The sequence below is a fragment of the Gymnoscopelus braueri genome (assembly GCF_963280865.1).
Source record: "Gymnoscopelus braueri genome assembly, chromosome: 15".
NCBI classification, from domain to species: domain Eukaryota; kingdom Metazoa; phylum Chordata; class Actinopteri; order Myctophiformes; family Myctophidae; genus Gymnoscopelus; species Gymnoscopelus braueri.
Genome location: NC_137620.1, coordinates 36,863,380 through 36,889,561, shown reverse-complemented (window position 1 = coordinate 36,889,561; position 26,182 = coordinate 36,863,380). Strand labels below are relative to the sequence as shown.

At 42.2% G+C, this 26,182-nt stretch overlaps 1 protein-coding gene across 3 annotated transcripts in view; it reads left to right on the top strand.

Annotated features, from left to right (window-relative positions):
* The window catches only part of LOC308102426 (F-box/WD repeat-containing protein 7-like), a 42,622-nt gene that overhangs the window by 7,662 nt on the left and 8,778 nt on the right, over positions 1–26,182 (top strand). For 2 of the 3 annotated variants that reach the window (XR_013934652.1, XM_080452138.1), the window contains exons 2-7: positions 15,768–15,850; positions 17,403–17,544; positions 17,709–17,843; positions 19,572–19,695; positions 21,376–21,500; positions 21,798–21,911. Coding sequence is in view for 2 of the 3 variants with exons in the window: in XM_080452138.1 (XP_080308264.1) it covers positions 15,768–15,850; positions 17,403–17,544; positions 17,709–17,843; positions 19,572–19,695; positions 21,376–21,500; positions 21,798–21,911 (723 nt within the window). In the remaining variant the exon portion in view is untranslated. Of the gene's footprint in view, positions 1–10,650; positions 11,034–15,767; positions 15,851–17,402; positions 17,545–17,708; positions 17,844–19,571; positions 19,696–21,375; positions 21,501–21,797; positions 21,912–26,182 lie in introns of those variants that run through there. The other variant, XM_080452139.1, reaches the window with a different exon arrangement.

Genomic DNA, 26,182 nt, shown 5'->3' with positions numbered 1-26,182 from the left:
TCTCTCTCTCTCTCTCTCTCTCTCTCTCTCTCTCTCTCTCTCTCTCTCTCTCTCTCTCTCTCTCTCTCTCATCCTAATAGACCTAATCCTCTACATTCTCTATCACTCCATCTATACAGTATGTCTCTCATCCCATCCCCCCTCTCTCCATCCTTCTCTCATCCCTCCTTTTCTACTTGTCCTCTCTCTCTCTCAGTGAGTATGTTGATGATCAGTAGGGCTCCAACAGTTAATCAAACTAATCGATTTAATTGATTATAAAACATATTATTATACAAATAAAATAATAGTTGATAGTGTAACGAATTTTCAAACATTTTCGAAAATAGCCGATCTACAAGCTCACAACATGTTGCGATGCGACGCGTTGTAAGCTTGTAGAGAGGCCATTTTTGGGTAGTGCTGTTGTACGACAAAGTATAAAATGAGGCATATGTGGTTAATCAGACTAACAGATGTAGTCGATGGATAAAAAACAATTACAATCTGTTAGAATCACTTAAACCAGATTTGACCGGAATCCCCCAGGGGTCTACACTAGGCCCTCTCCTGTTATCACTGTACACTAAATATCTTCAGCAAAGATAGCAGATCTACAAGCTCTGAGCTTGTAGATCTGCTATTTTTGAGCATCGAGGCAGTATAGGGACTCTAGGGTTCATGTGGTGAATAGAATGTGTTTTAAATTCAAATCCTCTCTCTCTCTCTCTCTCTCTCTCTCTGGACAGTCACAGGTGTTAAACAGACCTCGTACCCCCCCTCCCATCACCATGGTAACCTGTTCTCATTTCCTTCTCTCTCTCTCCATGTCCCTTAAGGCTCTGCTTCTCTCTCCTTCCTCCTCCATCTCCTCTTCTCTTTTATCTCTCCGTCCATCTTCACTCCACTTCTTCCTGTCTGTTACCAATTTATCTCTCTCAATCTCTCCCCCACTCCCCGTCTCTATCCCTCTCCATCTATTTCTCTCTCTCTCTCCCTCCCTCTCTCTCTCCCTCTCCCCCTCTCTCCCTCTCTCTCCCTCTCTCCCTCTCTCCCTCTCTCCCCTCTATGGTATGTGAAGTATTCAGTCAGTCTTTGATGAGACAGTATCACCACCCAGTTAACCACAAGGCAATGTGTGTGTGTGTGTGTGTGTATTGCAGCTAACCTTCCAGCTAACTGCTGGCCTACATTAAAAACAGGAGCTGTCCTGTTGAGCGAGCACACACACACACACACACACACACACACACACACACACACACACACACACACACACACACACACACACACACACACACACACTTCAAAGACTGGGGCGTAGTGTGTATGTGCACATTCATTGTGCAGTGTATGTAGCCTGTTTGCTGACCTACTAGAAATCATATTTAAGTAATAGAACTGGGAGGGTGGAAGACGACTCACAAAGATCATTGATTCAATAAAGATGTTTGTTTCCCTGTAGTAAGGTTCTAACGATCGACCGATTGATCTGATGGATTCCCTGTCGCTTTGCCCCTATAGTGCTCTGGACCACAAGGACAAGCATATCATTGCTGTCGGGCAGAAACCTTGTATCTCCACGTTTCAACTTTTTTTGTAAATTGTTGCCGCACTTCGTCATATTACAGTGTCAACACAAAAGTAGCGAAAACAGCCGATCTACAAGCTCACGACACGTCGCAATGTGATGCATTGTTCCATTTGTACACTCTCAGAGTTTCAGGCCTGTAAGGGAGCGGGCCCATTTGGAACCCCCTCAAGGACCCCTCTGGGGGTCCCCGGACCCTACTTTGAGAACAGGGAGAGAGAGAGAGGGAGTGAGAATAAACGAGACAGTAGAGGATGTGAGAATAAAAGAGAGTGAGAAAGAAAAGGAGAGATGGATATAATCAGACAGAGGGAGAGATGTAAGAGCATAAAAGATGAGATAAGCATCCATGACTGTTAATCCATCCTTCACACATTCCTTTGATCATGCTGCTTGCGCGTGGAAGTGTCCTTGAGCAAGACACTGAACCCCCTATCTGCTCTTGATGAAGCAGGTTGGTTGTGTGTGTGTGTGTGTGCGTGTGCGTGCGTGTGCGTGCACATGTATGTAATGCACATTTTAAAGTGCTGTGGATGAAGGTGCTATATAAATGTGTGGTTCAGATTTACAGATTGGTGTTTAAAGACGTGACATGAAATGAAAAATATGTTTTTCACAATCCTAGAGCTGTGGTCACAATGCAGATATAATTAACAATAGATGGCAAAAATAAGTTAAATCAAATCCAATTTTGAGTATGTGTATGTCACAATTCTCTAAAATTCCTATCCCAATCACCGAAAAAACAACTGTTTTACTTAAGTAAAAGTATTCAATACTGCAATGTAGATATACTCTGTTACAAGTAGAAGTCCCGTATTCAAAATGTTCTTGAGTAAAAATCGGCACCAAAATATAAAAGTACGAAAAGTAAAAGTACTCATTGTGCAGAATGTCCCATTTCATACAAAAATCGATCCGATCTACAAGCTCACAATGAGTCGCGATTGAGCTTAAATATGCTATTTTCAAATGCCCAAAATTATTATACACGGCTGAAGTGGTTAACATGTTTTGTAATAATAATCAAAATCTACAAAGTAACTAGTAACTTAAGTTTTCATATAATAATTGTAGTACAATATTTCCCTCTGAGAAGTAGTGGGGTAGAAGTAAAAGTATTGAAAATTGTAAATACCATTTTCTTTTTACTTGAGTACATGTACTTAGTAATTTTACACCACTGGCAGCAAAGCCCCTATTAATAATCATGAATCATGACTTCATTAATCTGTGTGATTCCCATAGCTCAATGTTCCTCCACACGCAACTCTTTCTCATTCTGGAGACACCGTTGGGCTTCTTCTCTGTTCTGAATCTAATTCAGGATGACGTCGGGACATTGCTTTACAAACGTAAAACGTTGTTTTAACCCTTAAGACCTGAAGCAGATTCTACAAATGTCTTCTAGATCCCAACCGTATTCTGAAAAACGTATGTCTCTATATCAGTGGTGCTCAAACTTTTTCATGTCAAGGACCCCCAAAATGAATGTATTTGGCCGCCGACCGCCATCTCAAAATATGTTGTTAAAAAATAGCAGATCTACAAGCTCGCATGAGCTTGTATATCTGCTATTTTTGAATGGCCAAAGTGTAAAATAATGCTTTTTAGCTCAAATAAAAAGATTACAAAGATGCGTTCCAGGTCTTAATGGGTTAAACAACTTAACTAAAACTAAACAATACACTAATTTATGTATTTGAAAACATATGGGGTTTTCCAGTAATACATTAAGTGATTAAATAAGTAATAAATTACTTTCCATGGTTACGTATGTGTTACATGTTTAGCTACCAACCTGCCGAACCATCTTTTTTTGATTTTTATACAATAGCAGATGTCCAAGCTCAGCTTTTTCGCATTTTTTTCGCTACACTGCTGTGATTAATTAGACTAATATATGTAGGCAATTATATTTAAAATAAAATCTATTTGAATTTATTTGCTTCATTTATAAAAAAAGTGCTTCTTGATTATTCAATTAATTGATAAAATAATTGAAAGAATAATCACCAACATCAAGAACATAATCAGTAGTTGCAGCCCTGAGACAGACTGAATGAGAGTCAGAAAGACTGGACAGAAAGAGAGAGAGAGAGAGAGCACACTCTGCACAGAGAACGAAAGAGAGAGAGAGAGACAGAGAGAAAGGGGGAGGGAGAGCGTGAGAAAAGGAGAGTGTGAGAAAGAGAGCGAAAGAGGGAAGACAGCTTTATGACATTCCTCAAGTGTCGCCTTACTCAGTAAAACTCTGTTTACACACATGTGACTTCACAAGACAATTAGAAACAGGTGTTTATAAATAGACACACAAAGACAGACACACACACACACACACACACACACACACACACACACACAGACAGATGGGTGACAAATTAAAGGAAACACCTGAATAAATGATTAAGTTACAGCATCCTATCATGCTCTGTGGCATGTATAAAAATGATGAACAGACCCAGTTGACCTTGATTTTGGATCAAGATGACAAGAGAAAATGATCTAAGTGACTTTGAAAGAATTCATTATTGTAGTACGGATGGCAAGAGCTTCAGTCACAGAGACTGCTCAACTGGATAGTGTTTCAGTGGGATCTGTATTTCAATCTGGGAATGATGTCAGAAAATAGGGTTGAAAGCTCACATTTAACAACTGTGATGCTCGTGCATTATTATGAGCATGTAAAGAAAAACAGAAGAGCAACTGTTCCTCAGGTGCCGATAATAAACCCCTCGTTTCAAAGACAAATGTTTGAGAGTTCAGCTGTGTAAAAACCAGAGCCTTGTATTAGAGAGTTGCGCCAACCCGGGGGCATAAAACAGCGCCAGTCACATGGTTCGTGTAACTCGAAATAGTGACAAACGCTCATAGACTCCAGTGCATTCCATAAACTTCCGGTTTAGGGCTTTTTCACTATTTGCCAATAGAAGGCTATGTAGAAGACCTGGCCCGATGAAGTGAACGGAGGTGGCGCAACTTGACGCAACTCCTTAAATGGCTCTGGTAAAAACTATATACACCTGTTTATTGAGACACATATCACTGAGAAAAGTGATATGGTCAGATGAGTCGTCCTTCACCATATCCTCTGCAAATGGGCGAGTGCATGTGGTGTACACCCAAGAAAGCACACCCAAGTCCAGTTCATTCAGGCGCATGCTTTCGATTTAGGACCAGCGCTCTCCACCCCCATCATCAAAACACCAAATGAGAGGGAATATGTTTTGTTGGTGTTCCAACCCTCCAGTAGAGGTCCAGAGATGTGTATAATCCATGCTAAGGTGTATTGAAACTGTCTCAGTGGCCCAACACCTTTTTCTTTGTTTTCTCCTTCAATTTGTCACCCATACAGTAGGTAGATCAATCTTGGATGGATAGATATAGATGGATAGATGAATGGAATGGATGGATGGATGGATGGATGGATGGATGGATAGATGGATCATCTATTCTATGCAAGGATGCTCAGTGAGAGGACTTAAATGAGAAAATAAACCATGACAGACCATAGAATGCCTTGATTGGCCAACTAGAATAGTGTATTCAACCATGTCATATAATAAAATTACATTGAACACACACAGAGTTCTGTAGGTCAGTGGATCAGCAGGAGCCAATGAGGGAGAGTGACACATAACCAGGTTGCTATGGTAACAGTGCAGAAAGAGAGACTTATAGAAAAGATGGTGAGAGAAATGGACAGAGAAAGAGAGAGAAGTGTGGGAGTGAGAGAATGGGAGTGCTGACCCAGGTGTTAGGGCGAAGGTTATAGAGCAGCCGTTCCGAACCTGTCAGGCACACAGCCTGAGGGTGGTGTGTGTATGTGTAAGCATGTGCATGTGTGTGTCAGCGTCATCGGCTGACAAACATCAGCCCAAGTCCCCCCCCCCCCCCCCAGCCATGAAACTCACCTGTTCACCCGTTCACACTAGCCAGTAGCTACATGGACCAATTGTGGTCAGCTACACTGTTGCTGATGGATGGAGTGTGACGCTGACGTCATCAATTGTGTGTCCGTGTATGTATGGTAACGATGAGCAAAAAAAAACGGAACTGTCTGACAGCAAGAATTATGTTTTCCCCCCATTACATACATCTGTTGAGAGATGGGAAGGGGAAATGGTGACACGAAAACCATATGATTGATTGATGCTTCACCGTGTCACTGGAGCGCTGGAAAAATTTTAAGGCAGCTCAACTATTTTTATAGCTTCAGTAGCTTGTAATGCATTGACAAGTGTCAGGCGTCAGTTTGTAGCTTTATGTCGCTGTCTTCCATTGGAAATTACTGGCTTTTGTATCTCAATACATAATAGTAATAATGATAAGCTTTATTTATTGCACCTTTCAAGAGAAATGCCACAAAGTGCTTAACAGAAGAATTCACAACACAAGAAATAAACCAAAACGAGAGAAATTTGAGCGGGTTTGGGGTTAAAAGCACCTTTTGTGAAGGTGAGTTTTCAGAAGAGATGTAAAACGAGTTTTACGTATACTCGGCAAGCCTGACCTCCTCAGGCAGGGCATTCCAAGGTGTCGGAGCTCGAATCGCAAAGCTCTGCTCTCCTTTTGTTTTTAAGCGACACTTTGGAATGGCCAGCAGTGCTTTGCCGGATGATCTCAGGCTACGAGTCGGCTCATATGGCGTGAGTGAGTCAGATATATAAGTCGGGCAAGAACGGATCTGGTCTTACCTCAAACTTAATCAATTGTAAAAGAAATGGGCAGCCAGTGCAAGCAGGCTAGAATGGATGTAATGTGCTAGAACTTTCTGGAACCAGTTCAAAGCTGAGCTGCAGCATCCTGAACCAACTGCAGACGGTGGATAGATTTTTTTTTGTGTGGAGCTTTTGCAGTAATCAAGGCATGAATAAATAAATAAATGCACAAATAAGTCTGAGGTGGAAAGAAAGGGATCGATTTGAGAAAGATGAATAACTGTTCATTAACAATGGTCCATACCCCAGTAGTCTCACCACCATCATAGCAGAGAAGTGTAGAGGTGTTGGAATCAGGTATCTTGGCATTACGCTGTAACAGGAAGCTCAGCTTCAATCAACATGCCATGGAAGTTTACCAACGTTGTAAACGGAGACTTCCAGTCATCCATAAACTAAAACACCTGTCTGTACCATAGCATTATTCAGCCTGTTATCATGTGTGGAGCCATCTGTTTGTTACTCATTCTTACCATCACCAATAAGAACACATTCTTAAAGGGATCGTACGTAATACTCCTTTGGGGCATTTCTTTTGGCACTGCACACTTGCACATACATGCCATTTTCCCTCTGCATTTAACCCCTCCTATAACTATTAGGAGCAGTGGGTAAGTGCCATTAATACAGCATCCAGGGAGCGGTTAGGGGTTAAATGTCTTGCTCAGGGAAACTTTGACACAGAGAGCCGGGTCAGGGGGCAAACCGGGGACCTTCTGTTTCGCAGTTGTCCTCTCTCTACCCATTCAGCTATGGCCAGCCACCACTAAAAAAAAGGAAAGCGGTCAGTCAGCCTTGGGAACCAACAGTTCCCAAGCCATGTGGCACAAAGGGCTGGAGCTCATCTCCTGTTTCCGTAGCTTGAGGCAGCTTGATGTACAAGTACACTCTCTGGACACAGCGCTAGTTTTTTTTCCAGAGACTTACCCCCAATCCAGCCCTTGATGCTGAGTGCCTAGCTGGGAGGCATGGGGTACCATTATATAGTCTTTGGTATGACTCGGCCGGGGGATTGAACCGCCGACCTCACAGTCTCGGGGCGGACACTCTAATCCAGGGGTCTTCAACAGGGGGTCCGGGACCCCTAGGGGGTCCTTAGAGCTACTACAAGGGGTCCGCCAAATCTTTGTGTGATATGATTTCTTTTTTTTTACCTTAACCACTTGGAACCCCAGCATCCCTTTTCTGAGGAGAACCTTAGCCAAAAATAGCCGATCTACAAGCTCACAACGCCTCGCGCTGCGAGGCGTTGTGAGCTTGTAGATCGGCTATTTTTGGCGAAGAGGTATAGGTGTAGAGGGAAAAAAGGGCAGTAGACGTAAACAAAAAAAGTTGAATCTAAAACACAATTTTATACAATATAGAGGGGGTCCCTGCTTCATCTCTCTCTCAGCTAGGGGGTCCTTGGGCTGAAAACGTTGAAGACCCCTGCTCTAATCTAATGGTTTAGTGTGGGTCTTGTGGTTCGAGTCTAACCACAAGGCCACTGAGCTGGTTAGTAAGGATAATATAGATATTTAAAAAAAACAAATGAAGTGGAAATAACAGCACTCCAAAATAATAAAAATGGAAGACTTCTGCTCAGATGAAAATATTTTAAATTCATGCTACGTCAGTCTTTACTCTTGAATCGATATTTTGCCAATTTTGGACCTAAATCCCATAGTTCTTATGTGAGGGGATCTATATGTAGATTGGCAAAAAAATAATAATTATGTATTCTGTTACATTTCTTTCCTCCACAAAAGGTGGAAACATTTGATGTCATCAGGGTTTTTTTTTTCTTTTTTTTTTTCCTCTTTTTTTTTTGTTGTACATAGTGTTATATATATATTATATATATATATATATATATATATATATATTTTTTTTTTTTTTGCTGTTTATTTTGTAATGATATTTGAACTGTGGTGCCACTATATATGCCTATGAATTGAATACCAAGGCCCTCATTGGAAACAAGTCCGCAAGGACTTTTATGAACGGACCTGTTAGACAAAGTATTTTAAATGTAACTGTGCTGTTTTACATTTTTTGCCTAATAAAATATTCAATCAATCAAAAACGTGGACATTACCACATTTTACCGAGGCAAGCTCTAAATCAGTGCTTCTCAAAGTGGGGTCCAGGGACCCTAAGGGGTTCCTTGAGGAGGGTCCAGATGGAACCCTTACAGGCAAGAGAAACCCAAGACCTCCCCAAACCTCTACTGATTTCCTGTGCGTGTGTCACGTGGGTTCAGGGCAAAGGGTTCCCAAACATTTCAGGCCGCGACCCTCCCCCCCCCCAAAAAAATAATCGTATTTTAACTGGGGACCCCCCCACCCTGACTAGGGCTGTCACGATTACAAATTTAAGTTGACGATTAATTATCACTCAAATAATTGCGATTAACGATTTGATTACTGTTTGGCTTTTAGCTTTCGGAAACAAAAGTTGCACAGGGCAGATATGACAAATAACACATATTTAATTACTTTATACTTAAAAATAAGCATTCGATGCGACGCGTTTTGAGCTTATAGATCTGCTATTTCCACTATTTTTGACATTAAAAAAAAGATATGACATTTTTTTAACATGGAATTGATTATGACGATTATGCAAAAATAATTGCGATTATATAAAATAATTGCGATTAGACGATTATGTAATAATTGTGACGGGCCTAACCCTGACAAGCACTTGGAATTGTGGGCATTACATTTAGTTTGACAGATACGTTTTGTGAAAATAGCCGAACTACAAGCTCACAACGCCTCGCACTGCGAGGCGTTGTGAGCTTGTAGATCAGCTATTTTCACAATGTTTGCCTCTTTCTTACGTAATATTTGACAAATTGGCCAATTTGGTATTAAAAAGGTCTTTAAAAGTCCTTGAATTGTAACTTTAGAAATGTGCAGACACCCTGTGTGTGTATACACTTATTACTGTATGTTGGTTTATTTACTGTTGAGTGAGAAAACAATAATGTTGCACATTAAGCTAATCATCTTTCTGGGGACCCCCCAAAATAATTTGGGAGTTTAGGAACCACTGGTTTTAGGGGACAAGAAGTAGGAACATTAGTTTCTTAATTCCAGTGAAGACGTGAGTGACCATAACCACAGATCATTATTTTTACCCCATCGTCACTGAAGTAAATATTGGACCCATTCTTCTTCACAATTGCTCACAGGTTCTCATTGGAAACAAGACCGCAAGGACTTTCATGAACGACCTGTTAAAAGGAATTATCCTTATCCTTATCCACAAGCCACATAATATGTTCTCTTCTGACACTGAAAATTGTATTTTTCAGTCGGACAAATCAAGGGGAAGGAAATATACTTTGTTGAGAGTCCTACTGGGCTATGTCAGCAACACTCATGAGATACGGCAACACGTGATCACAGGACGTTGGGTGATATCTGACAGCAAACTGGAGTCATGTCCACTTAGGAGACAGGAAGTCGTACTATTGGCGATGAATGGGATTGGCTGCCCGGTCGATATATCAAAGCTCTTTGATTCAGCTCTTATCTGCTTCTTATCTCTGCTTCCAGCTTAAAGGTGGCACGGAAATGAACCCCATTTAATCTCTGTCTTTTCTACTGGTGTGTGTGTGTGTGGGGGGGGGGGGGATCTGAGAGAGAGAATGTTTTCTCACTCCAGGGCTTGGTTGAGACAGATCCTCTTCTACTAACACTGGTTTGTGTGTGTGTGTGTGTGTGTGTGTGTGTGTGTGTGTGTGTGTGTGTGTGTGTGTGTGTGTGTGTGTGTGTGTGTGTGTGTGTGTGTGTGTGTGTGTGTGTGTGTGTGTGTGTGTGTGTGTGTGTGTGTGTGTGTGTGTGTGTGTGTGTTTGGGGGGGGGTGGGGTGTGTAGGCGTTTCAGTTTGTTGACCTGCAGGTCAGTCAGCTGTGAGAAAACTTTGACCCCATCAACCCCCCTACTGGTTTTGCGAGTGTGTGTTTGCGCTCTACCTTGATGTGATAAACAGGGATTTGTGAATGAAGTCCTTGGGATCATTTGTTGAATGAGATAATTGTACATGATTACATTTGTTGTGTTTTCAAACCTGTTGGCAGTAAACCCTATGTACATAAACACACACACACACACACACACACACACACACGTTCTCACTGCATGTACCGGCCGGCTCCACCCCTCTTTTTTCCTCTCTCCACATTCCTCTCTCTCATTCCATTCCATTCTATGGTAGAGAACTAATACTACCAGCCCAGCCTGCTTACACAGACACACACACACACTCACCCGCGCGCACGCACGCACGCACTAGGAAGAGAGACATGTCCTAGCGTGTTCCTCGGAGAGGGAGAGAGAGAGCGAGAGAGAGTGTGTGTGTGAGAGAGAGAGAGAGAGAGAGAGAGGAGGGTTCATTTGCACTGCACTTGTCGAAGAGGACAGCGAGGATTCTCATTCTATCAGAGAGAGAGAGAGAGAGCTTGCATTTGGACTGTATTTATGAAGAAGTCAGCGCGGATTCTCCACTCTTTCATTAGACATATAGAATGACAGACAGATTGACGCAGCAACGGATGACAGAGCGCTGTTTCTGTGGATTCTATCATCTTTTGAATACGATGGGACATTAGAAAATATTCATTTTTAAATGGATAAATAACCCAGTGTTTTATTACACACATTTCCAACGGACCTTTTCGTGTGGGATTTCTTTTGTATCTTATCGGAACCAACCATGGGTTTCTACGGCACTTTGAAGCTCATCTTCTATAAAGTGAGTCATTGTGTGTGTGTGTGTGTGTGTGTGTGTGTGTGTGTGTGTGTGTGTGTGTGTGTGTGTGTGTGTGTGTGTGTGTGTGTGTGTGTGTGTGTGTGTGTGTGTGTGTGTGTGTGTGTGTGTGTGTGTGTGTGTGTGTGTGTGTGTGTGTGTGTGTGTGTGTGTGTGTGTGTGTGTGTGTGTGTGTGTGTGTGTGTGTGTGTGAGAGAGTGAGTGTTGTCAGCGTGTATTGAGATGACAAGGCGTTTTCCGAGTGTGGGAAGAAATGACGGTGTGCGTGCGCGCGTGTGCTTGTCAGTTGGACCACTGCGGAACCGGGGAGAGAGAGGACAGAATGTGACTCTCTCTCTTATTAATCTCTGATCGATTAGTCTGATTAACCACTTAAGCCCTATTTAATATTTTGTCGTACAATGGTGACGTGTTGTGAGCTTATAGATCAGATATTTTTTTAACATAATAAAATCAGTTATTTTATTGAAGGTTTTTCTTTCACATCTCTGTCTCTCTCTCTCTCTCTCTCTTCTTCCTTCTCTCTGCTTCTCTCTCTCTTCTTCCTTCTCTCTGCTTCTCTCTCTCTCCTCTTCCTTCTCTCTGCTCCTCTCTCTCTCCTATTCCTTCTCTCTGCTCCTCTCTCTCTCTTACTTCTCTCTGCTCCTCTCTCTCCTCTCTCTCCTCTTCCTTCTCTCTGCTTCCCTATCTCCCTCTCTCTCCCTGCTTCTCTCTCTCTACTTCTCTCTCTGCTTCTCTCTCTCTCTGCTTTTCTCTCTCTCCTCTTCTCTCTGCTTCTCTCTCTCTCCCCGCTTCTCTCTCTACTTCTCTCTCTTCTTCTCTCTCTACTTCTCTCTCTTCTTCTCTCTCTCTGCTTCTCTCTCTCTCCCCGCTTCTCTCTCTCTGCTTCTCTCTCTCTCTGCTTCTCTCTCTCCTCTTCTCTCTCTACTTCTCTCTCTGCTTCTCTCTCTCTCTCTCTGCTTCTCTCTCTCCCCGCTTTTCTCTCTCTGCTTCTGTCTCTCTCTGCTTCTCTCTCTCTCTGCTTCTCTCTCTCTCTGCTTCTCTCTCTCTCCTCTTCTCTCTGCTTCTCTCTTTCTTCTCTCTCTCTCTCTGTCTCTGTCTCTGTCTCTGTCTCTGTCTCTCTCTCTCTCTCTCTCTCTCTCTCTCTCTCTCTCTCTCTCTCTCTCTCTCTCTCTCTCTCTCTCCTCTTCCTTCTCTCTGCTTCTCTCTCTCTCTCCCTCCCTCCCTCTCTCCTCTTCCTTCTCTCTGCCTTTCTCTGCTCTCTGCTCTCTCTCTCTCTCTGTCCACCTGGCCTTGATAAAAAATACTCCTACATTCTGCATTTGCATGCGTATGCAAACGAGCTGTATAGATGAGTTGACATGTCATGGTCAGTGCAGTTTATCAGATGAATGTAGATGTGGCCTCTTACTGGTGGATTAATCTAATAGAGACATCACACTGACCCAGGGCCAGGGCCAGTCCCAACCACATCTAATCTTAATACATCATTTATTTTATCTGCAATGTATGTAGGCTACTCATTGTAGAGCACTGTGGTTCTCAAAGTGGTGTCCGGGGACCCCCAGGAGTCCTTGAAGGGGTTCCAGGGGGTCCCCAGCAAAAATCAAGATCAGTTCAACCACTTTAATCCTATACATTGAATATATTGAATATATCCGATCTTCAAGCTCACAACGCGTCGCAAGCTTGTAGATTGGCAATTTTTTCTAAAAGAGAGCGGATTTTTTTTTGAAAATCTTAAATATTTTTAAAATAAACACAAATGTGGGTCGCTGGTTCCAAATATTTCCAGATGGGGGTCCGCGGCAATGCACATATACATTTGAGGGTCCCTAAAAAAGTTGAGTGACTGAAACGACAGAAAGACATCTATAGATAGATAGATGTTTTGTACTGTATGGTAGATAGATTCAACATTATATTTTGCCACATGCTCATGCATGTATGTGCAGTGGAATGTAGGTGTGACATGCTCTGCCAGACTGTGCTAGCAATGTACAACATATATAATGAAACAAAACAAGACCATTAAAGACGAGGTATAACACTAACCAAGGTTTATAATCCAGCGTACTGAACAGTAATATACTGAATAATGATGCTGTGTAAAATATGTCAAGTTTGTAAAATAGAACATTTTAACCTTATAGTTATTATTTATTAAGTGTTCATTTAGAATTTGGAATAGCATCTTCCCTGGGTTACTGAGGTAGGATATTTAACAGCCAGGTACTTGGTTGGTGCAAATAGCAGTAAATATGAATTGGTGAACTATAGTAATTCTGTACTAGATACAACCCAGCAAACGTACAATTTGTGCTAGATAAGTACAACTGGTAAATGGATGTCCTGTATAGGTAGGTAGGTAGGTAGGTGAATGGATAGATGGATGGGTATTTGGGTGGGTGGGTGGGTGGATGGATACAGTAGATGGATAGAGGAGAGATGGATGTGCTACATAGTTTAGTGGGTGGGTACTGCTGCAGTCAGAGCAGACCATCCATGTACTGCAGTGTCTACTGTAGGTGATTAAATTACAAATGAATGCGATTATGTGAACACACACACACACACACACACACACACACACACACACACACAGTACATATCGATTCTCAGTAAGAGTGACAGTGTAAGGGAGGCTGCGTGTGTGCAATGTACATCACTTTACCTGTGTGTGTGTGTGTGTGTGTGTGTGTGTGTGTGTGTGTGTGTGTGTGTGTGTGTGTGTGTGTGTGTGTGTGTGTGTGTGTGTGTGTGCGCTGAACGCAGCACGTGTTGCAGTCTCTATTTTTGGTTCAACACACTCAGCTCCACATTCCCCTCATTTACTACATTCCACTGAGAGAGGATGTATAGAAGAATGAGGAGAAAGGAGAGAGAGAGAATGTATAGAATGAGGATGAAAGAGAGAGAGAGAGAGAATGTAGGTATTCATGAGACGAACAAGAGAATGAAAGAGAGAATGTATACTGAGACGAATAAGAGAGAGAGAATGTAGGTATGAGGTGAGGCAGGGAAATGAAAGGGTGTGTGTGAGAGAGAGAGAGAGAGAGAGAGATAATGAAGATGGGGATAAAGGAAGGAGCGACAAAAAGGGAAAAAGGAGAAGTAAAGAGGTCAGCTGAGAGATGTCATCTTCATTTTATCCTCATTACCCATTGGTTCTCTGTACAGACAAGGGATTAATGATTACAGCTGGTGTTGAATATCCCCAACGGGATCAATAAAGATCTAAGTGTATGTGTATCTGTCTGTCTCTCTCTCTCTCTCTGTATATTGTCTCTATCTACAGTATCTGTCTATCTGTATGCTCTGTTGCTATAGGAGATGAGGAAAACTCCATGGGTACTGTACATGCTGTGTGCTTTCTGTCACAATTTCAACCTCTGGACATTCATATTGGTTGGAACATCTATCACCATAGCTGGTGGTATAGAGATTATACTTAGAAAAAATTAATCGCCCATCTACATCTCTGTGCTTGTAGATGGCCTATTGTCACTCATTTTGAAAATGTTCTGTGTCTGTGGAAAGTGTCGCTTTCCTACCCGATCGCTATAACTTGGCAACGCCCCCTTCTGTGATGCACACGGAACTGCCTCTCACGTGAGCGGACCGCCTTAAATAAGTCCCAAAACCCTGCCGCACCAGATGGCTCCGAGGCGTGCAACGTTAAGCATTAGACTTCCAATCCCAGCGCCTTCGGGATCGAATCCCTCTCCTGGCACTGTTTATTTATCTTATCTAAAATGCGTGGCAAAATTAAATTTTTTTTAAAGATATTTTGTAGGGCTTTTTCTGCCTTTATTTGAGAGGAAAGTAGGCTGACAGAGAGATGGGGGGGTGACACACAGCAAAGGCCGCGACACGCTGTAAGACTGGATTACCAGCCTATGTGGTATGCGCCTGGACCGCTAGGCCAGTGTGTGCCCGTGGCAAATAATTTTATTGGGATTAAGGTTAGGTTTAATCATAGTTTTTGTCGCCCCCAGCGAGGCGGACCACTCAGCCCACTTGGTGAGAACAGACTACAGCAGTAGCTAGGCAGAAAACAGTGGACTTGAGCAATGAGAGGCACCGCCAAGCGAGTCGCCGTACCGAACGTTGCGAAGTCCACTAGAGACGACTCAGCGCTGTTCGAGTTATGAACCGATTTCTGGGGCAGAATAGGGAGGAATTATTGCCCCCCCCCAGGCAGTGCCAGCACCGAGCATTATTTTCCACCGTGGAGGAAAGCCGGGCAGTGCTGTCCTCCTGGAATGTGACACAGTGACTAGGGGCGAAGCAGTTCCGCGTGCGTCACAGAAGGGGGCGTGGCCAAGTTACAGCCATCGGGTAGGAAAGCGCCTAAGACGTGCCAAAAATAGGGACACCAGGTTGAAATTACTATCGACGACTCTGTGTGTGTGTGCTTCCCTAATCTAAGGAATGTAACACAGGCAATCACATGTGAATACTCTCTTTCTCTCTTCCTCCATGAAAACATGTCGTGAGACGTGTTCCTGATCAAATAACGTGTGTAGACCCATGTTCAGTGTTTCACACACTGATGTGTCTCTATCTCTGACTATCGTTCTCCACTCTCTCTCTCTCACACTGATGTTATCTCTCTCCATCATTATCCACTCTCTCTCACACTGTTATACTGGAAACACAAACATACAACATAGTATTGTTACTAAACCCTCTCCTGCATCTCTTTCTCTCCATCAGATGAAAAGGAAGTTGGATCATGGACCAGACGGTCGACCGTTTCCTCATGGGAAGAAACATTGTAAAGACAAGAGCTACCTCAGGTATACACACACACACGCACACGCACACGCACACGCACACATAACCAGTAGGGGGGTTTGATGGGGTCAAAGTTTTCTCACAGCTGACTGACCTGCAGGTCAACACACTGAAACGCCTGCAGAGACCTACACACACACACACACACACACACACACACACACACACACACACACAGTACAGTACACTATTGCCACAACATGTACATTTATTTTGATGTTCCAACATGAACGGGAACATTCAATATTTAATAACAAAACAAACACGGCATTAAATTATTCAGCCATCTGGAACATTTACCAAATTATCTGTCATTGTCTTTTCTTGTTTTATATTTTATAGTTGTTTATACTCTGTGTTTATCATGTTACGAAAAAACCCAATAAAAAAAAAAAATCTGCCATGAGCTCAATATCAATTTGGCACTTTCCCAAAATGAGCCAATAAGTGTTCAATTGATGTTCTACCGACTATCTCACCAATAAAGTAACCATAGTAAGCACAGCCCTTTACTGTGTAGACTTCATGCCTGAATTATTCTTTGTCGCATGATGGTGTCGCCTGTCAAAAATAGCCTATCTAGTCAGTTATTTTATTGACACGATTGAGTCCAACCCCCCCCCCAAAAAAAACAACAAAACAAAACATGAATTAAAACATCAAAAGGTACAATACACAACTTCAAAATCCCATGACTCAGACAGTAGGAGCTTTCTGTTGCTCCCAAAATGAAAGGCTATCATGTAACAATAATGAAAGTTCCTCTATTAGTGCCCACAAAGAGTGAGCTCACATCAGTCTAGTGAAGCTATATCCATGCGAGGGAACACGCTGTTCTTCATTGTGTATGCCAGTCTCACATTGATATACATACACTGCACAGGTGGTGTACGCCTCCACCTCCCCATCTCCACATGCAGTCAGTGTACTGTATGAGAGTACAGCTGGCACCGTGTGAAGGTTATTCTCAAATAGTCCTCAATGTATGGTGTACTACTGCTGGTGCTGCTATAAAGTGGAGGAACAGATAGATGCTAGTAACTGTATATCTGAGTTGATGGCTCGGTTGTAGGTATTAAATCTTGTTCCCTCGTTGGATCCTTACTTATCGATCATGTCCCTTCGGTCACTCTTAATATGATCTTATTTCTCCATTATCTCTACAAGCTCTCCATCTCTATAAGCTCTCAAGCTTGTAGATTATTATTCTTTCGCCGGTGGTTCAGTGTAACAAAACGCGTTCAGACTCTGCACCTGCCACGCTGATCGATTAGTTTTCTTGGCAAATGACACGTTACAAAGTGTCATTGATCACCAAATTAGCTCTGTTAATTTGGCTTCCGTTACTTCAACAAGTCCTTATGTTAGGTCGTACCTCTATTGTTCTGTGGTTGAATGTTTAAGTTAATTTCCCAGGCCTTTTGTAAATTGTGTTTATGATAAATGCATTGTAATAAGTGGTGTAAACTTAACAACTGGCGCTGCATCATACAAGCTATTACTGAATTATGTTGTGCTTACTAACCTCTCTCTCTCTCTCTCTCTCTCTCTCAGTCCCTCTAGTCTCGTTCCATTTCAGACCACGCCCACTACATTTGGTGAACTGCGGTTAGCCAATGGGCATTCAGCTCAGCGGAGACGCGTCACTTCAGGTCCGCCCCCAACAGGCCTACAAGACTGGCTTCGTACATTTCAGGTACACACACACACACACACAAAAATACCAAGTAAATGCATCATTCTCAGTCATGTACACACAGTTATATTGACTAAACTGTTCTCTCTTTCAATCCGTCCATCTTCTCTCTCTCTCTCTCTCTCTCTCTCTCTCTCTCTCTGCCTCTCTCTCTCTCATGATAGGCATGGAGCGGTCCTGAGAGGCTATTGGCTCTGGATGAGTTGATTGACAGGTGTGAGACCAATCAGGTCAAACACATGTTGCAGGTGATCGAACCTCAGTTCCAGAGAGACTTTATATCACTACTGCCTAAAGAGGTACACACACACACACACACACACACACACACACACACACACACACACACACACACACACACACACACACACACACACACACACACACACTAGGGTTGCCAATTACCTGAAATTCAAATAAGGGACTCCCGGGCGGACGTCCCTATTTTCTAAGAAAAATAAGGGACGCCCAGAAAAGGATAACATCTCACTGTATATAAGTATGCACAGTTTTTGTATATTATATTAACCACTAGAATCCCAGCATCCATATTCTGGGGCAACATTAGCCAAAAATAGCAGCTCTACAAGCTCACAACACGTGAGCTTGTAGATCTGCTATTTTTGGCAAAGACATTTGGTGTAGAGTAGACAGAAAAAAGCGGTCCAAGTACAGAGACAACTCGGGTCCAGTTTACTAAGTCTAGAGTGGTTAACAACCCGTATTTTAGTATATGTTTATGAGCTGTTTGAATTTGTAAGATGTGTGTCATTGATTGATTTCCAATAATTACAATTTAGGCATGTAGCAGACGCTCTTAATCCAGAGCGATTTACAATTAGCAAGGCAAACACGAGGTAATTACATCAAATGCATAGAGAACAATAATCTAGGATCATGGGTAAACCAATAACCTATCATCAGTCTAAACAGTATAATATCAAAAATAAATAATCCGTACATTGAAACCAATGGTGGAAAGTAACTACCGTAAGTACATTTTAGTACTTTTTCCACCACTGATTGAAACTATACAAACTATAGGATGCCAGGTCAACAAATGAACCTGGCATCTGTCTAAATAACATACTCTCTAAATTACATATCAACAACAGAGACATAATTACTGATTATGTCATCGCAGTAATGTGACAAGCTGACAACAAAGTTGTCAGTGGCAGCGCTGTTGAAGTGACATTGATCGGTGTGAAGTGATTGATTGATCCATCAGTTGATCAGAAATGTGACGTCAACAATAAATGACAAGACGATCTTCTTGTCAAACGTTCTTTTTAATAGCACTTATAGTTATTGGGTTTGTGGTGTAATTTCCTGGTGCCATTAGGGTTCAGGTCCATAATTTTGGACCTGTGAAGACCTCTAGTCTGGTAGCCTGGGCACCATTCCTTTTCGGGTATATGATCCGGTCGGGAGCTCTACGTCATCCGCGTCATCAGCGACCGGATCGCGACAAACCGGAAACACGTCTCACCCCAAAATAGGTCCGTCCTATAAAATCCTTGATGCGGCGTAGTTTAGCTTATTTTTTAAATATAAATGTGAGTGTACTTTCCGCAGACTATTTAGCGTCTGTATTATCCGTATTATCCCACGGGGAAATTCTATTCCATTTAAATAGGGATTGGGGAACCAAAACAAAGCGGCACCGCAAAACCGGATCGCGACAATCCGGAAACAGGATTCTTTTTTCTTTTTTCTTTTTCAGTAGGCGTGGCCTAGACCGGATCATATGGGTCTTTAGTAACAGAGACCAGGCTTTCCTCCGAGGTGGAAAGACTGGTGATGCGAGGTTACTAGTCTGGTGGTTCTCCAACGTTTTCATGTCAAGGACCCCCAAATTAATATGTATTTGGCCCGCAGACCCCCATCTGAAAAGATTGTGCCAGGGACCCCCTTACGAGATTTGTGTTTCCAGCATCAGCACCACAACGGAAATACTGTACATCACTGACTTTACTGAGAATACCTTCTGTCTCCCCTGTGTGTGTGTGTGTGTGTGTGTGTAGTTGGCTCTGTACGTGCTAACGTTCCTGGCTCCCAAGGACCTCCTGCAGGCGTCTCAGACCTGCAGGTACTGGAGGATCCTGGCTGAAGACAATCTGCTCTGGAGGGAGAAATGCAGGGAGGAGGGTACGTACGCACGCACGCACTTAGACATGCACTTACACACTCTCACACACACACACACACACATACACATACACACACACACACACACACACACACACACACACACACACACACACACACACACACACTTAGACGCATGCATGCACAATACATAGCTACTGACTCACTCTCTCTCACACTCACTCACACACACACACATGCACATAAATACACACACACACACACACACACACACACACACACACACACACACACACACACACACACACACACACACACACACACTTAGACACATGCATGCACAATACACAGCTACTGACTCACTCACTCTCTCTCACACACACACACATCTACAGACACCCACTGCAGTGCACCACATAGTGTGTGTGTTGTGTGTATTTATGTGCATGTATATCTCTGTATGTGTGTGTGTGTGTGTGTGTGTGTGTGTGTGTGTGTGTGTGTGTGTGCGCGCGTGCGCCTGGGCTTTGTGCCAGCCAACAGAGATTTACTGCAAACACTGCAGCCATATCAATGAAACTAGCTAGCGTTAGCATTACATTACTAGCATACCAATGAAGCTAGCTGCCCACTGTGCCACAGCCAATACCAATGAAGCAAGCTAGCTATTCTTCAGCAATGCCAACAGTGCTAGCTGTTGAAGATAAGGCAAAATGAAGTCCTATTCCCAAGTGCTGTAAGCATTAAGCCCAATTCCTACATCATCGATGTCGCATGCTGAAAATAGCCAACCTAGGAGCTCACGGCGTGTTGTAGGTTGGTTATTTTCAGCAAGCTACACCGTCGTGCAGTGGAAAATAAATTTGGCATTAGCCGTACCAAAGGATGCAGTATTAACACCAGCTGATGTCATTCTAATGAAGCTAGCATGTGTTAGCTGTACGCTACTGTCATAAGATGACCTGTGCTAGCTGTATGCTACTGTCATACTAATGTATATGTCTGTGCTACTGACAGGAGCATACAGCTAGCACAGGTTATCTTATGGCAGTAGCCTACTGTCATAAGATAACCTGTGCTAGCTGTATGCTAATGTCATATGATAATCTGTGCTAGCTATATGCTACTGTCATAAGATAACCTGTGTTGGTTGTATGCTACTGTCATAAGGTAACCTGTGCTAGCTGTATGATACTGTCCTAAGATAACCTGTGCTAGCTGTATGCTACTGTCATAAGATAACCTGTGTTGGTTGTATGCTACTGTAATAAGATAACCTGTGTTGGTTGTATGCTACTGTCGTGAGATAACCTGTGCTAGCTGTATGTCGGCTTCTAATGACTGTATGCATAAGGCACAGCAGTGGCGGCCATTTTGTGGTTCCACAAATCAAAAGCCCATTCATTTTTCCCATAGAGATTTCCGAAAATATTTATATTAATTACTTTAAGCCTGGAACCAAGCCATCAGCCTGGATGGCTCGGTTCCAGGCTTAAAATTATTAATATAAATATTTTCGGAAATCTCTGTGGGAAAAATGAATTAATAAAAAATGAACTTTCGATTTGTGGAACCACAAAATGGCCGCCAATGGTATGCCATATAGATATGTGAATGTATAACAGATATTATTTTATGAAGCCATCAAATAGAATTTTAATATTTTACTATTTCTCTCTCTCTCTCTCTCTCTCTCTCTCTCTCTCTCTTTGTCTGTAGGTATTCCAGAGTGTCTGTTTGCTCGTAGAAGGAGGAGTATTAACAGTAGTCCTTGGAAGTCTGCTTTCATCAGACAACATCGCATAGAGAGGAACTGGAGGACAGGAGACACACGCACGCCAAAGGTACACACACACACACACACACTGATCAGCTACCTGGACCATAATCACCTCTGTCGCTGTGATAACAGCTGTGTGATCAATGGAAGCCACTTGATTGGTTGTTTATTTGTACAGTCAACCAATGATGAAATCATGGTGTAATACTGTTTAACAAAACATTTAACATCTATATCATATACTCTCTCTCCCTCTGTCTGTCTGTCCGTTTGTCTGTCTGTGTGTGTCTCTCTGTCCCTCTCTCTCTCTGTCTCTCTCTCTGTCTGTCTGTCTGTCTGTCTGTCTGTTTGTCTCTCTCAGGTGTTAAAAGGTCATGATGATCATGTGATCACATGTCTTCAGTTCAGTAGTGACCTCATCCTCAGTGGTTCTGATGACAACACACTCAAAGTCTGGTCTGCCGACACTGGAAAGGTATGTCCTGTGTGTGTGTGTGTGTGTGTGTGTGTGTATGTGTGTGTGTGTGTGAGTCACCATGTTCACATCCCAGATCAGCACCATGACAGGTGTACCTGTGTTATAGACGGAGAGGCCACGTGTTATTTTGATCATAGAAACATAGTAGAACAATAATGAAGTCAGAATAGCTAAAGACGAGATCCAACACCTGCTAGCCTACACATTTTTGCGTCAAAGTACGCTTGTACAACCTTTCCCTCTAAAGCAGTGGTTCTCAAACCTTTTCATGTCAAGGATCCCCAAATTAATATGTATTTGGCCGCAGACCGCCATCTGAAAATATTTTGTGCCAGGTAGCCCCCATTTAGTGGTGTAAAGTACATTTACTCAAGTACTGTACTTAAGTACAGTTTTGAGGTATTTTTTACTTTACTGGAGTATATCCAATTATCAGTACTTTTACTTCTATTCCACTACATCTCAGAGGCAAATATTGTACTTTTACTCCACTACAATTATTTGAAAACATTAGTTCAGGGTCCCCACGGTCATGAAATTCCTGGAAATATTTTGAAATAAAAATAAAAAAAATCCAGTACTGGAAAAGTTTTGGAATTGATCAAAGGTCCTGGAATTTATCAAGGGTCCTGGAAAAATATTTGGCTATGCATTGTTTTTGGCTATTGATTTTTTTTAATACAAAATTAACATTAAAAATAGCATTAAACGAAATATGTAACATAAGTAGTTTTTCGCCGAACGGGCTGTGTAACACCCATCCGCACTGCCAGCGATACGACGCGAGCGGGCGATGAAATCTCATTAAAATACATGTTTTTGAATGAGACCGTCCTGACCTACGGGAGCGACAACGAACCGTGCAACGACGTCATCAACCCCTCCTATTTTCGCTTGCAGGGTCTCTATTTGAGCGAGGTTTCGCGGCTGTGTCCCGCCCCAAACACTTTTTATTGTTTTTTATTTATTGATTAAATACTTTATTAACAGATTTGTTAACAGTACAGAGGTAGGATTTTACAATGGTTGTTAAATTGTGAGCTTGTAGATCGGCTATTTTCAAATGTATAAAATTGGGCTAAAGTGGTTAATGTATGTTTTATAATTTAATATTGTATATCTGCAAAGTAACTAACTAAAGTTTTCAAATAATTGTGTAGTGGAGTAAAAGTAGGAATATTTGCCTCTGAGATGTAGTGGAGAAGTAAAAGTATTGAAATGTGGAAATACTAAAGTAAAAATAACTCAAAATTGTATTTAAGTAGGTACTTGAGTACGGATGCCATAATGAGTCTTCCAGTGAGCTATGCCCTAATTTTGCACGAAATGTTGAAGGAAATTGTACTATTCTATATTCTATGCTTTATTTTTGCTACACTGCCTATCTTTGGGCATTGTACATAGGAGTAAGAGACACCATTATTGCGCTGAACGATTGTTATATAAGCCTGGAAATTGGGCTAAATATTCTGGAAAAGTTTTGGAAATTCATTGCTAAAAATGTGTGGGGACCCTGTTAGTTACTTTGTAGATTTTTATTATTATTACAAAACATACATTAACCACTTCAGCCCCATATACACTTCGGCTATTTTCAAAAGATTTTTATACAATTTATACATTTGAAAACTTTTGAAATGGGACATTCTGCATAATGAGTACTTTTACCTTTGTATTTTTTTGATACCAATACTTTTGTACTTTTACTCAAGTACATTTTGAATACAGGACTTCTACTTGTAACAAAGTATTAGTATAGTACATTGCAGTATTGATACTTTTACTTAAGTAAAAAAATGTAGTACTTTTTCCACCACTGGCCCCATTCAAGATGTTTTTGAGCTTGTAGATCTGCTATTTTCAGGTCGTCAATGTATAGGTTTTAAGTGGGTCAATAGATTTGTATGCTATATTAACTAATTTTGCTGGGGACTCTCTGGAAACCCCCCTCAAGGACCCCCGGGGCCCCCTGGACACCACTTTGAGACCCGTTGTTCTAAAAGTAGGCAGAAAGCTGCTGACTCCTTGTGAGTTTGTGCAGTAATCGGGTCTTTGCTTTCAGCACAGAGCAGTCACATCTCTGCCCAGAGGCGTGTTCTAAAAATACTGTCTAACCACGTCAAACAAACTGCGTGTTCCTCTATGTATATCGCTGTCTCTCTCTCTCTCTCTCTTGCTGTCTCTCTTTTTCTCACTGTCTGTCTGTCTCTCTTGCTGTATCGCTGTCTGTCTCTCTCGCTCTCTCTTGCTGTCTGTCTGTGTCTCTCTCCCGACACTGCGTGTTGTACAGTTGTTGCGAATTTTTTTTGGGTTAAATCACCCCAGTGACAACAAAACGCCATAGCTGAATGGGTAGGGAGCCTTGGAAGCAGATAGTCCCAGGTTCGATTCCCGGCACCGGTAATGTGTCGAGGCGTCCCTGAGAAAGACACTGAAACAACCCCCCCCCCCCCCCACCCACTCAGCTGGGTGAAGCTGAAAAGTGTAATTTCCCCTGTGGGATGACATAGGTCTAATTAGTATTAGAATCATTAGTGGATAGAGAGGCCGTCTGGTAATCAGAAGGTCACCGGTTCAACTCCTAGCCTGCTCATGTCTACGTGCCCTTGAGCAAGACACTTAGGCCCCCCCCCCACTGCATAACCTATTATTATAAGCTATTTGTGCTATTTAAAAAAAAAATCTTTAAAGGAAAAAAATTTACATTTCAAAATGTTCTCATTAAATTGATTATTTTTTCATATCAATTAAATCCATTAGTTCAATTAACGGTTGCACCCCTACACTTGTTCCCCCTCTTCACCTCAAGTGAGGACGTTCTTTGAACTTTGAATAGACTGGGGGGGGGGGGAAGTTGAGATTGTGAATTGGATTAGGTTAAAACACACAAAGAAAACACACACACCTTGTACAGTTTGCTTTTGATTGTCCCTCCAGGTTACTGTTGGGTGTGTGTGTGTGTGTGTGTTTTTCTTTCTGCAGGGAACAGAGAATCTCTTAGGAACACACACACACACACACACACACACACACACACACACACACACACACACACACACACACACACACACACACACACACACACACACACACAGAGGATGTTTGTTGAGGCAGGTCGGAACAGGTGTGTCTGGACAAAGAAATGTTGTACCGAAACCAAACAGAGAGAGGGAGGGAGGGAGGGATGGAAAGAGAGGTAGAGGGAGGGAGGGAGAGAGAGAAAGGATTAGGGATTATGAAAACCAGACATTTAAGACGGTGTACTCTGTGACAGACAGCCTGATAAATGATGGAGGGATGACAGATAGATGGATAGTTAGATGACAGACATACAGTCAGGAGCATTCTGTCTGTCTGGTTCTGCTGCACTCGTTTACCTCTGACCTTAATTGTCTCGTTCTCTCGTTGACAGGTTTTCTGTCATGGAATTTACACTTTGTGCCTAATTTTATAATAAAATGTTATGATAAAATTAGGCATAATGTGTTAATTCTACGACAGGGGATATGTGATGTTACCTGACATTAGTTTTGGTGAAAAAAGCCTGCATACATCGGTATGGTTGATATTGGAATCGTAAATTAAGAATTGGACAATATCAGAAAATCAGACATCCCTAATAAATAAAAAACAGATCTACAAGCTGAAAACGTGTTGCAAAGCGTTTTGAGCTTGTAGATATGCTATTTTTGACATTTTTGGAATACGGCTTAAGTGGTTATTTGTGTTTATACTTATTTGTTTGTCGTTCTTCCCTAATGGAAATTTTAATCAAATCAAGTTTTATGGGTAATCAGTCTGGCCACAAATTTACACTCCTCCCCTTGTCCTCCCTCTCTCTTTATCTTTCCATCTCTCCCTTCATCTATCACTCATTCCATACTCCTCCCTCTTCTCTTCTCTCTCTCTCTCTATATCTCTCTCTCTGCCCCCCCCCCCCCTCCATCTGCCATTCCATCCCGCTCTCCTCCCCCTTTATCAGAAATCTCACAAATGTTTACATAAGCTTCCAGGCAGTGTTTACCCCTGTGCCTTGGTAACCACTACAACAACACCTATAAGGTCAAAGGTTTTTCTCTTCTCGTTCTCTCTACCTCTGTGTGAACGGAGACAAATATTGACTCAAATGTGGACTTTCTCATCTATGATGATATGACATTTTCACATACTGTACACATATAATATATATGTACACACACACACACTGAATTTTGTATGTACTATAACACAAGTAACCCTAACCCACCCACACACTCACTCTCTCTTGC